This window comes from Osmia bicornis, chromosome 13 (genome assembly GCF_907164935.1).
Source record: "Osmia bicornis bicornis chromosome 13, iOsmBic2.1, whole genome shotgun sequence".
NCBI lineage: Eukaryota > Metazoa > Arthropoda > Insecta > Hymenoptera > Megachilidae > Osmia > Osmia bicornis.
Window position 1 is genome coordinate 710,951 of NC_060228.1, and position 14,305 is coordinate 725,255.

The 14,305-nt window shown below is 39.0% G+C and overlaps 2 protein-coding genes across 2 annotated transcripts in view; one reads left to right on the forward strand and one right to left on the reverse strand.

Annotated features, from left to right (window-relative positions):
- LOC114881348 overlaps positions 1 to 14,305 on the reverse strand; it is a 42,967-nt gene that overhangs the window by 24,160 nt on the left and 4,502 nt on the right. The gene's annotated exons all lie outside the window — the stretch shown is intronic.
- Positions 2,322 to 2,780, forward strand: LOC123988430. Its single transcript, XM_046288471.1, has one exon. It carries the CDS (start codon positions 2,331 to 2,333, stop codon positions 2,652 to 2,654), a length of 324 nt encoding a protein of 107 aa, XP_046144427.1. The 5' UTR covers positions 2,322 to 2,330; the 3' UTR covers positions 2,655 to 2,780.

The window sequence follows — 14,305 nt, forward strand, 5'->3', positions numbered from 1 at the left end:
TTACTGTAACATACATAATAATACTTCTAGCATGAAGTGTATGTATAATGTTATATAATTTTGTTCTTATAGTTGAACCTAACTGCACTAGGGGAGTGAAGAACGTGATTTTCGAGACATTCTGTACGTGTGTGATGTATATACACTTCTGGGTAAGTTCTGAGTAAGAATGGGTAAGTTACATTTAAATTGTTTTTAAATTTTTATTAATTATTCCATTTCAAACATTTTTATTTGTTGTTTAGAATGTTTAGAATTCCCTTTTTTACATTATGACAGGCGACAAAATTCGTATTCATTTTAAACAACAACTAAAAATGTTCAACCAGTTCAATTTTTTTATTGTGCTATGCCAACGGGGTGCCGAGCCGTTCATTCGCGACCTATGTCGAGCCCTGCTTTCGTAACCGACGCTGCCATCCCTGAGCCCGCGCGCTATACGTGCTCGGATTGGTCAGTAACCTAACCTTTTCGCAAAGGAAAAAGTTGTTTAGAATCACCCCAGCTGCCACCCCTTCACAGGATCAAAGGGAGTGCTGGGACACCCTGTATAAAATGACAAAAGCACATCATCTAGTATGTTAATTTTTATAGCTTCTAAAAAAATCTCAAGTTATTTGATCCAATAGTAAAAAAAGCATTCTGTGTTAGAAGGTGTCCGTGATATATGTACAGTATGAATCATAGTGTCCGTTCGTCTAGTGAGAAAGCACTGAAGGGGAAGGTGCCCCTACCACCGGGTCACGCGCGAGCATGCAGCCATTCTGCTTCATTCGCATGAGAAATACCTTTGTATTTCTGGGGCGAATCCGCCCCTCGTTCGAATGCCTCGATTACTTCTTAGCCACGCGCGATACTTCTGGTGATCTAAATTTCATAATAGCTCAAAATTTGGGAAACAAGGTAATTAGAGGCTTTTGGGAACAATCCTTTTTACGTTTATAACTTTTTGTAATTGTTCAAGCAATTTTTTGTCGAGGCATAAAAGATACTATACCTTAAGGCGAATAACTGTTTTTATAAAGTCTTTTGATAACTCTAACGATTCCGAAGGAAAAGGAAAAAAAAAACGAAAAACGAATAAGATGAAACTGTCATTTTATTCACTGTTATTCAATGCTTGCATTTACTCCTGTGTTAAAGAAACTGATATAAGAAAGAAGATCTCCCATTATGTTACTCGTATTTGCATTTTGTAAAGAGGATTGTTCCCCAAAGCCTCTAATTACCTTGTTTCCCAAATTCTGAACTATTATGAAATTTGAAACACCAGAAGTATCGCACGTGGCTAAGAAGTAATCGAGGCATTCGAACGAGGGGCGGTTTCGCTCTATCTCGGCGTAAGTGAAACGACAAGGATGGCATTCGAGGAGCCTCGAGTCAGAGTGAAATGGGGCGAAACAAGGCGGAAGTTATAGTGCGAGACAGAGCCTCTTATGCAGCTTCTGGTTCAGTATGGAATCGCGGTATGCGTTCGCAGTTTCGTGCACCATCCTATTGGGCTGAAGAAGCCATATTCGGCGTCCGAGGCTCGACGCGATTAATTATTTCGAGAACCGAGTTTCTAATCGTGCTGGTTATATATTTTACTCGTTGAGAAATGAACCGCCTCACTTCTCCGACTAAGCATTTATTTGTAAAAATTCCTGGTCTCCTGAAATACAAAGGTATTTCTCATGCGAATGAGGCATAATGGCTGCGCGCTCGCGCGTGACCCGGTGGTAGGGGCACCTTTCCCTTCAGTGCTTTTTCACTAGACGAACGGACACTATGATTCATATTGTATGTTCTGTACTGTATATTTGTAAATTAATGTATTATAATGTAATCTGCGAGCAGAGCGTGTGGTTTATTGTATGATTGTATTTTTTATATTATTATTAATACTGTAACGTGGTGTCACGTGTGCCCCCCGGTTACAATCGCTGCGCTTCTCTCACCTCCCACTCCCACACCAAAATGACCCCTAACCCTTCCCTCACCTTACCCCCTTTCTCCCTGCCCACCGGTGTCGGGCCGATGGAGGCGACGGAAAGGATTCAGATGTGGACAACCCCAGAAGGAGCTTCGAGGCCGGCGACAGACCCCCAATCCCTCCCAGGAAAGGGAGCAATAACGAACACCACAGTCAACAGTCCAGCCCAGACGACGGCGGAAAAGAGCCCACCTGGAGCCATCTGTCGTCGTGTCCGAAGACCCCAGCCCACACCCGTCGCCACAGAAGAGCCGTCAGCCCCATCGACCCCAATCACCGGTAAATCGATAAGAGTCGAGACACACTATCGGTCCGGTAAAATCTTACCGTACGACTAGATGCACACTGTTCGGTCATGGTCCGGTCTCGGTCTCAGTCCTGCCAGATGTCGAGAACTCTTCAGTCTGGAATCGTTTGTATTTTCAGATTTTTAGCTACTGGAGATTCCTATCAAACGATTGCTTTTAGCTATCGTCTTGGTCATTCAACCGTACGAAGTATTTGTCTTGAAGTTTGTAGAGCAATTAATGAAATATTATTAGCTGAATATATTCCAACTCCAAGTAAAGAGAAATGGTTAGAAACAGCTAATGAAATGTGGACTATGTGGAATTTTCCAAATTCTATGTCTAGGAGCCCTAGATGGCAAACATGTGACAATTCAGGCGCCTGCAAATAGTGGATCACTATATTTTAATTATAAGAAATCGTTTTCAATTGTGCTTTTGGCATTGGTAGATGCCAATTGTAAATTTATTGCTGTGGATGTAGGGTCGTATGGTAAAAATAGTGATGGTGGCATTTTTGCGAAGTTTTACCTGAGTTTGAAATCCTACGATTCCCAGGCCCCGAAAACGTACGCTTTGCAACGCGAAAAGTACAGTCGAAAATACAGTACAAATTGCAAAAAGAATTTCGAATACATTGAAACTAGTACGTGTTTGTCGCAAGAATGATCGGGATCTAGACAGTACGTTACTTCTTTGTTTTTATATAATCATTATATCTTAACTAGTAAGAGTATATGTTAGCGTCAGCACGTGTGCAAGGGTTGACACGTGGCAGGGTCAATGCATTTGGGGCTTTGACCTGCTTTTCAAGGATTTCTCAGGATTCTTTAGGCTATCGATATCCCGAGCCATATGTCTGTCATCGGACTTGGGCCGGCGGTAGTTGGTACTTGAGGTGCGACAAATTCTAAGAGTCGCGGATGTTTTGTTTATGGAACGGCGATAGAGAGTTCGATCGCCGATCCTCGAAGGAACGCGCGTGTGGCCGATGACCCGAAGTCATGGTGCTGCATGGCACGTGGAAAAGATAAGGATTTTCTAGAAGGATCAGGCCACGGAGTGGGGAAGATTTTAGATCTTCTGGTAAGAGGACCATGAGGAACGGCATGGCACTTGCCCCAGAACCTCGGATAAAGATTAATCGATCGCGCAGTAGAAGTCTATATTAACATATATATTTTATAACTTTTCATATAATAAATATATTTAGTTTAAACCCAACAGAAACAAATCACGTAAACAATCTATCTAGACAAGGTGGAAATGTACAAGCTGAAGCGTTTCAAACGAGGGAGCGCAGTCCCGCTCCAAGAAAGTATTCTTCGTGACGAATCGAGACGAGCCGAGACTGGAGCGTGATCGGACCGGAGCTTGCAGAGAACGCATAGTGTGCATACGCCCATAAGAAATACATTATATTATATTTTACCGGACCGAGAACGGTCGTAAAGCGAACCGAAGGAAGGTCGTTGTGTGGCCCAAGTGACTATTGTTCGCAAGGGTTTTGGGACCGGACTGGGATCGAAGCAATATCGAAGCGAGACTGGACTGTGAACGGACCGGAGCTGGACAGTGTGCATACGCCCATAAGAAATACATTGTACTATATTTTACCGGACCGAGACCGGACCGATAGTGTGTCTCGACCCTAAGCGATCTATCCCAGTGCCGGAAGAGGCCCCCATCCTAGCCCCATCCCCTTCCCAAAAATATCCCGCGACGGGACGACGAGCCGCTAATTAGCATTTTGCAACCATAGTGTACAGAGAAATTTAGAGAAGCGATTTATAAAAGCGATTATAGAGATTTTTCCGAAGCGATTTTGAGTAATTTGCGAGTATCGTGCGAGAGTGAGATTGTGTGTGTGGCGTACCAGCGGACTAGTAAGTTCCCTTACAATATTAAGTGTGTATATTCTGAGTTCGACAACGACCACCTTCTCCGTCTGCGCGTTGTACTCCGTGAATTCGTTTAACTCCTTTTTCCTATTCCCCTTTTTGATATTCCCCGCGACGCGTAACGTACAGGAATATACTGCGAACCTTTCCCACCCTGAGCTTCCCCCCCCCCCCCCCCCAATTATCCTCCGTGCCACGAAACCCATCCCCTGTAAAGCACCCACGATTACCCCTTTCCCTTTCTGATTTCGATTGCCACAGCGAGTGGCTGGCGCCCAACGAGTTGAGAATTTTATATTACGAGTGTATCGAGTATAGAGTGAACCCCCGAGAGGGTCACAATACATATATTTATTGAATTTTTGTAAAAATTTAATATATTTCCTTTATTGTACATATATTGTTGTAATTTTTTCTCTTCCATTATTTTTATTTTTCAAATTTATAAGTAAGACCATGTGCTTGTGTGTCTATCTCACCGATATCATTTACATATATTAATAGCAACACCAGCGATCTTGAAATTCGTGGGCCATACTACTTTTCGTTACAGCATGAAATACGGGAGTTTGGAGGACCTGATCCACACACCGCCACGGACATGTAGGTATACACAGAATTCATTGGTATAATAGCAACGTTCGTTTGCAAATATCTCGAAAACTAAGGCCCAGCGGTGGTTATATATTGGGTGTGAAGAAAAGTCATCCATGTTTTTTCTCAGTAGATAAAATTGAACCAAATATCTCGTGATGTACTAGTTACATCGCGTTAGGCTTATACTCTTTGGAGAGGTTCGTTTACGTAGACAAAAATTCTCCTGGACAGTTTTTTGTTTGGTTGGTCCAGTCGATTGTTACAGCGCGTCAAAGATGGAAGTGAACAAGGAGAAAATTCGCTATATTTTACAATTTAGCTTTGATAAAGGTGAAAAAGTTGCGCAGGCAGCCAAAATTGTGAATGAAGTTTATGGGCCCGATACTGTAACAGATAATAACGCGCAATTTTGGTTTCGCCGATTCCGTTCCGGAAATTTCGATGTAAAAGACGCTGCACGCTCTGGAATGCCTGTCACCGTAAACGTCGATGAAATCATTGAAAATGTGAATGAAGACCGGCATATGAGCAGCGTAGAAATTGCCAAGGAACTAAACATTACTCATACAAGCGTTTTGGACCATTTGCGTAAGGCAGGATACACCAAAAAGCTCGATGTTTGGGTGCCTCATGAGCTGACGCAAAAAAATCTGCTGGATCGCATTTCCATCTGCGAGTCGCTGCTGAATCGCAACAAAGTCGATCCATTTCTCAAATGCATGGTAACTGGGGATGAGAAATGGATCACCTACGACAACAATATCCGAGAAAGATCGTGGTGTAAGGCTGGCGACGCACCCCAGACCGTCGCTAAGCCTGGATTGACGGCCAGGAAGGTTTTGCTGTGTGTTTGGTGGGACTGGAAGGGGATCCTTTATTATGAGCTGCTCCAGTCTGGCCAAACACTCAATTCGAACGTGTACTGTCAGCAATTAGACCGTTTGAAGCAGGCAATCGGCCAGAAACGGCCAGAATTAGCCAATAGGAAGGGCGTTGTCTTCCATCAAGACAACGCCAGGCCGCATACATCATTGGTAACGCGCCAGAAACTTCAGGAGCTTGGTTGGGAGATTCTTATGCATCCCCTTTATAGTCCGGACATAGCACCAAGCGATTATTATCTGTTCAAGTCGTTGCAAAATTCCCTTATGGGTGTAAAACTAGCTTCAAGAGAGGCCTGTGAAAACCATCTGTTCCAATTTTTTGCCAATAGGGACAAGGACTTCTATGAAAGAGGAATCATGAAGCTACCCTCAAAATGGCAACAAATAATCGAACAAAACGGCGCATATTTGACCTAAATCTGATAACTGTAACTATATTAAATAAAGGTTTGAAAAAAGTGTAAAAAACATAGATGACTTTTCTTCACACCCAATATATATAGGAAAAAGTTGCTTAGAATCATTATCCCAACAACATATTAAAAAACGAGCGAAATCGGTGGGGTTGACGAGATATCGATAATTACCAGGTAAACTTGTAAAAAAGGCACTCCCCCTCCAATTTCGATGATTTTTAAATATACATATTGCAAAATTCGACATTTTAAGCAACTTTTTCCTCTAAGCTACATGTCGGACTCGATTAGTTTGCGAGATGTACACACGAATTTCGTGCTTACTGTTTCTGTAAACAGCGGCACTGGGCCCGCCGGCAACCCCCTATATAAAATATTTTGAGTGTGATGTAAATTGATTGTTCTTTCCCGGGTGAACTTAAAAATCGAACTTAACTCATTTCAATTATTTTGAATTGCGTAGCCGGTCATCTAATGGCGGCCAGTATATTAATTTAACCTAACCTAACTTAACTTAATTTAGACGGATAAAAGGAAAAGGTTGATGAAAATGTGGATTTCTATAATATATTTAATCTAATCAATGGATTAAGTTAGGATAGGTTAGGTTAAGTCAATATTTCGACCGCCGTGAGGGGGTCGCTCACGCAAGTCAAAATCCAAAATGATTAAAATCAGTTAAGTTTGATTTTTAAGTTCACTCATTATATGGTAGACGAGTCACGTGGTGCTGTAATAGAAGCAGTAGATAAGCAACGGTCGCTTGCCGACGCACATACGGCCACAGACGTATATGTATGTACACTGAGTTGCGTTGATTCTGTCGCGGCGTGTGACAGTAACACATGTTCACGCCGGAGAGCCGACGGGCGAAGGGTACGCGAAGGAGGGACTGCAGCCAACCGATTGCTGGCGTGAATACGTGTTTGAGTCACACGCCGCGACAGAATCAACGCAATACACTGACGATGAATCTTATCGAGTCTGTCGCGGCGTGTGACTCAAACACATATTCACACCAGTAGCCGGCTGGCTGCAGTCTTTCCTCCGCGTATCCTACGCACATCGGCCCTCCGGTATGAACATGTGTTAGAGTCACACGCCGCAACAGATTCGATACGACTCATCACTCATCGTCAGTGTCAGGTGAAATTCAAGGTAGTAGTACTCACGGTTTTTCACGAATATCTCGAAAACTAAGCGAGTTCGACATATATATAGGTCAGAGGAAAAAAGTTGCTTAAAATGTCGAATTTTACAACATATTTCAAAATCATCGAAATCGGAGGGGAATGCATTTTCTACAAGTTCAGCGAAAAAATTTTATTTATATCCTTTCAAAAATAATAATTATTCTGATAAATATATTTATTAATGAACATTGACGTAATCAGGTAGGTACTAGAGTAAGCCTAGCCCCTTCAAAAATGTAAAGTGGCTCCCTGACTACTCTCAAATTTAAAAATTTCAGATAATTGTAAAACCCCAAAAGTACAGAATTTGAAAATTCGGAAGTGTACAATTTTATCTTACGTTAATAGAAATAGATAATTTGCCTAAAATGCGATATGTAATGCAACTAAAAACAAAACATACGATAAAGTTAAACAAAAACCCCAGTTACATCACTGTTAATGGACCTTTAATAATTACAAAACATATTACAATATAAACTCATAATCTGAAAACAAGTATACGAACAAGTGCTGAACTTTCTTAATACATTTTCTAAATTTTTTGATTTGATATATTTTTAAAAATAAGGGTTATTATGACCTCTCCTTCCTTTTATTTAATCCAATCCTTATAAATAGAAGTATTAACCTTTATTGTTCAAAAAACCATTATTATATCAACAGCAACTCCAAGTACCAAAGTTCAAATTTGAAAACAAAAAGACTCTACCTTAAATCCCCTAGCTTAAAGTAAATGAAAGATAAGAGTCAGTTTTTGTTTTCAAATTTGAACATTGTGGGGACCATAGTAGGATGTCTCGTTTTTACAGGACATATTTGGTTTTCTGCATGTTCTTCCATTAACCCAATAAAGGTTGTTGGGACACTTAAATGTTACATATTTATTAATTTTTATATTTAACCCAATCATAAATGGAATCATTTTTTCCTGTTGTTGAGGCAGAAGAACAAAAAAATGGACTTTTTAAATTGTGCAGCTATTTATTTGCACTAACAACCCATATTGGAAACACAGAATAAGTATTTTCAACAGTAAACACACAATGGACAGATGAGCATAATAGACTTGAAATAACCACAATGAATTCAATGATTTTAATTTTGTAGAATTATAGTACATTTACTTGTGATGATTTTTATAACATTATTAGCTGCATTACCCGGCTCTGCCCGGGAATTTTAATGAACTATTATTTTCTATATAACATAAAAATGTGATGTGATATGTTAATACCATATACTGGAGATGTTAGCGAGAACACTAAGCTACCTTATATTTTAATTTTTGGATGCTTGGAATTTAGATATCCATAATAGAATTTGATTATAGAAGGGGAGGGAGTCATATTTCGGTAGACTAACAACAGCGACGTTTGGAGAGTGTTCGACGGCGTTTTCGTAACGTCGTCAACAATTAAGGAGATAGACACGGGTAATGCAGCGAGGTAACCTTACCGGCAAAAATGGGCCTAAAAAGGGGTCCGGGATTTTTCGTTCTTCATCCTTATATGACAATATTTGAGGCTGGGTGAGGACTCATTCGAAAGAGGAAGGTTCAATGCAGCGCGCTTTGGTCATGATTCAACGAGATTTTGTTAATATCTAATAATATGAGTGTCCAAAGTAGTGAAAAAATCGAGAAAATACATTCGCAGAATCCAAGGTATTTTTAGGTCACTAAAAGAGTTTTGTGACTCAAATGATGACCGGAGCACGCTATACTGAACCTTCCTCTTTCAAATCAGCCCTCATCCAGCCTCAAACATTCTCATATAAGGACGAAAAACGACAAATCGCGATTGCATTCCCACAGACGAGTTCCGCCACTGTCTGGATAATACAGAGCAAGTCACGTGACAAATTCAGTTCAGCTAGTATTTATAAGGTGGCGTCTAACTAAGAAGGCTGCCGATTTGGAATCGTAGCCAAAATCAGGCGTTAGCTTGGTTACATCACTCTATTCTGTCAACGAAGGCAAGCAAAAAAGGCAACAACGCTCAAACGCTGAGTGAGACGCACTACAGTCATGCTGTCCTTCTCTCATTCTGAATGTTGAGATTGTCCCTTTTTGCTAAGTTTTGACTGACACCCACCTGGATTTTTCACAGCGCCCCATAACAAACCTCGCTCAAAGCGGAGGTATAACAAGAGATGAATATACCTCCTCTTTGCAATAATTCTGCAAATGTTTACATAAGTTGTATATGAGGTATTTATTTATTTAAATTATTTACATTCACTCAGAATATTGACTAACACTCCTTTGTATTTTTTATTAGTTTCGAAAAATAAAGTTACTATAGGTTTCTGGAAACACAAGCGTCACGCAATTGGGACGAGATATATCTTAAATTTGGTAAGAGATAGGAAAAAGCTATTGATGTAAAAGTTGAATGGTAAGCCATATGAAAAGTATGAGATATCTCACGAAATATTAGTTTTTTAAACATTGTACTGTTAGATATAGGCGCGTCAGCGAAATAGTGAGAGGGAATAGTAGCGAGGGGAGAGGAGAGAAGGAGCCGAGGTCTCTTCATTTATTAGTTCTAATAGTACTTTTTTATGCAGAATGTTTCAAGGAGTTGATACGAGTAAAGAAAGAAATCCAATTCTATTTAAACAAAAAGTGCATCGTTGCATTCACGAAGAAAATAAAGTCATAGAAAAATAAACATTATCATACCATTGAACTTTTACATGAACAGCTTTTTCCTATCTCTTACCAAATTCAAGATATAACCCGTCCCAATTGCATGATGCACCCTGTATGCTTTTATGAATTAAAAAATTAAAAAAGCTAATAACTTTTTCTAAAAAAATTCTCAGATTGCACGTTCCTTCGGTTCTTCAGAGTAGACATATATTTTTCAGCAGCGAGGCGTGCTACGGTGCGCTATATAAAATCCACGCGTTCAGTCAGTCAGAATTTACCGGAGCGGGACAATTCTATCATTTAGGTTCAAAGAAGGATAGCATAATCACCGTACATCTCACTCTAAACACGCGCCAATGTTTCGTTTTTGTTCTTCAGCCGTATTGTCGCGATGCCTCTGGCGAGATGAGCGTTTGAATGTGTTTGTAAAAATACTTGAAGCGCTGTTGCCTTCCTAGATCGTGTTGCGCGCACGCTAGCTGAGAATTAAACCTATCAAATTCGTAACAGACCACGCAAGTGGCTCCACCAGGCCCAATGAAAAAACTGCTATAATACCGACGTCTCAAATCGGAGAGATCACGTACCGTGTCTACCCCCTTAATAGCTATGGAATATTGGTATAAATGAAACAAAAATTATTTTACACTTTTTAGTGCATTTCGAAGTCGGTTTTGTTTTTGTTAACAATTATTTTATTCATAAAAATTATTATCTTTATGACAAAAATTAATACGACATAAAATGTGCATTTTGATGAGGTCTACAACTTGTATCTGAAGTATTTTTCAAAATTCCTATTATTTACGGAAGTAAATAAAACAAACTATGATTTTTATGGTCTTTGAATAGTTTCTGCCATGAAAATACAATTTACGCTAATTCTCACTATCATATTCGTAATCAGCACATCAAAATACGTAAAAATCCAGAGTATAAAAAAAATCGGAGGTATGTCCTTTTCAGAAGTACACCCTTTTTTTCTGTTGGATTATCTGAAATAATCTTGGCGCAAAAATAAGCCGAGTGTTGAAGGACATTGAAAGCATGTCTTTGACTTTAACGGTTCTTAGGTTGGGACCGATAGCCTGTAGAGTTACGCCTGGAAAAGGCCTGAGCAATAAACTCCAGGTACATCTATTTTTAGTTTTTCTTAAGTGGACCCAACAAGGGCTTTTGGTAATTATTTAGAAGTTGGTCCTCCTCACCGATTTTTGTGACCTTGAAATATGTTGTCAAGGTCATAATTCTGAACAACTTTTCCCTATACATGTTACCGCCGCTCGGCCTTAGTTTCCGAGATATTTGCAAAAATCTTTGGTAATTAGTTAAAAGTTTGCCCTCCTCACCGATTTTCGTGACCTTGAAATATGTTGTCAAGGTCATCATTCTGAACAACTTTTCCCTATACATGTTATCGCCGCTCGGCCTTAGTTTCCGAGATGTTTGCAAAAATCTTTAGTTAAACTTAGATTACGTGTACACTGTATTCCGGGAAAAATGGAGACTGAATGGTGATTGAAAGAGTGACTGAAGTGGTTTGAGGTTAGGGTTAGGGTTAGGGTTTTGTTTTTTAATTTTTTCACGTTATAATTACTCTTTCTTTCACTTTTTATATATTGTATACCTACTATTCATTTTGTGTTTTGTCAGAAATCGGAAACATTTCGCCCATAATGTAGAAAAATGCCATTATACGCTCATTAACTTCATGTTGACGTCGGAATAAAAACTCAGCTATATATCCCACGTAATGAGACGTACGAGTTCCATAACGAGGAATATTAGCTCTCGTATCACGCCATGTACGCTCTAAACCTAAACCTAACCTAAACCAAACCTAACCCTAACCCTAACCCTAACCTCGAACCACTTCATTCACTCTTTCAATCACTATTCAGTCTCCATTTTTCCCGGAATACAGTGTACTGGTGACATAAATATAACTGCAGTTTTTTACGAATATCTCGGAAACTAAGGCCGAGCGGCGGTAATATGTATAGGGAAAAGTTGTTCAGAATGATGACCTTGACAACATATTTCAAGGTCACGAAAATCGGTGAGGAGGACCAACTTCTAAATAATTACCGGGCTTTTCGTCCATGATTTTCTTTTGGCTTACTTCTTCGTTAGCTCTCGTACCATGCAGACGTCTTTCGTGTGTTTTTAGCTTATAACAAAGTTAAAGAATATAAGTGTTTAATGTGTTTCATTTATATTTAACCCATTTCCAATAGGTTATGGGCCCAGGACACATTGTGCATTAACTGTAAATTTATTTTATTTGTTTAAGAAGTATTAAGTGTAATCGTTAAATGTTTATTTAGTGTATTTGACTTGCTATAGTTTTTAACAGTGTTTTGTGTAGAATAATTTAGAATAAGTGACAATGGATACATCCAGAGACAAAAGAAACATTCCACAATTTAACGGCGCGAAATATAATGCGTGGAAACATAGAATTCGAAATTTTCTATATGAACTTGATGTGTTTAGTGTTATTGATGATATACCACCGCAGCCAGTTACTGCTGAGTGGTTGAAGGCAGAAAGGATTGCTAAGTGTACAGTTGTACAGTACTTGGCAGATACACATTTAAAATATGATACACCAGGAAGTACTGCAAAGTCTATTTTAAAAAATCTGGACTCTGTATATGAAAGCCAGAGTACTGCAACTGAGTTATCAATTCGCAAAAGATTGCTAAAATTAAAAATGAAAAGTGACACTTCACTTAAGGAACATTTTGAAGTGTTTGATGAATTGATAACCGATTTATCGTCTACAGGCGTGAATGCGAGAGAGAACGAAGTGATTTCAATTCTGTTGTCTGGTTTACCCGAAGCGTATGACACAGTATCAACGGTTATTGAAACTATGATGGCAGAATCAAAAATAACTTTAGATGTAGTAAAGAAGAGACTTTTTGATCATGAGACAAAAATAAAAAGTGAAAATAATGACACAAGTGCAAAAGTGCTACAAGTGGAAATAATGGACACAGAGAATTTTAGAGGAAATAATTTTGGAAATTCTCGATTCAAAAGAGGGAATCGCAGAGGCCAAAATAGAAGGGGAAATGGTTTTAAGCCGAACAAATATTCATTTGGTGGAAAATGTCATCAGTGTGGAAGAAAAGGGCATAGGATAAAAGACTGCTATCATTATAAGAAGAGGCTCCAATACCAAGCAGAGCAAAGAAACAAAAATGTACATTCAGTGCAAACGACGCAAACGACATCAAACGATAATGTTTCTGGCTATGCTTTTATGACCGGAGAGTATCAAGTCACCAAAACGGATAAATTAATTTTCCTTCTCGACCCACCAATCAAGATTTCGGTAGCGAAGAACGGGGAATTTGTCATGGCTACGAAGAAGGGACAAATACAAGTAACGAACAATATGGGAATCAAAGGTGTTCTCGAAGATGTCCTATACTGCCCGGACGTACCATACAATTTATTGTCCGTACGGAAAATGCAGCTAAGAGGGATAAGTACCATTTTCAATGAAAATGGTATTCAAATCATTAAAGACGGTAAAATGGTGATGTATGGTAAGCCTTCAAATAATTTAATATCTATAGATTTTGAAATTACGAAAAGGGTAAATTTAATTACTTCTCAAATGAGTAACAGAATTTCAAATAACTATGAATTATGGCATAAACGTTTAGGGCATATAGGGAAAACAAAATTTTTACAATTAAAAAATAAACAGATGGTCGAGGACGTGACTTGTCTCGAAAAAGCTATTCCGTGTGATTATTTGTGTGAGCCATGTATTAATGGTAAACAAGCACAATTGCCATTTGGGAAGGAAAAGGATAAGAGTCACGTTACACGACCGCTGTTTATAGTTCACACAGACGTTTGTGGTCCAGTCACTCTTTCTACGATTAACGATAAAAAATATTTCATTACATTCATAGATGAATATACGCATTATTGCGTAACATATTTGCTTGAGCATAAATCAGGTGTTTTCTTTGTTTTTAAAGATTTTGTTGCAAAAAGTGAGGCGCGGTTTAACTTAAAAATTGTTAATTTATACTGTGATAACGGTAGGGAATATCTATCTAATGAAATGAAAGATTATTGTGTACAAAGATGCATTAGCTATCATTTTACGGTCCCGCGTACTCCTCAATTAAGTGGCGTTGCAGAACGCATAAATAGGACAATAACTGAAAAAGCACGTGCTATGATAAACGGTGCAGGTTTAGGAAAAGAGTTTTGGGGAGAAGCAGTTTTAACTGCTACATATTTAATTAATTTAACCCCATCGAAAGCTCTTGTGGTTGATAAAACCCCATTTGAATTGTGGCATAATAAAAAGCCCAAATTAAAATATCTAAAGGTTTTTGGTTCCACAGTATACGTTCATAATAAA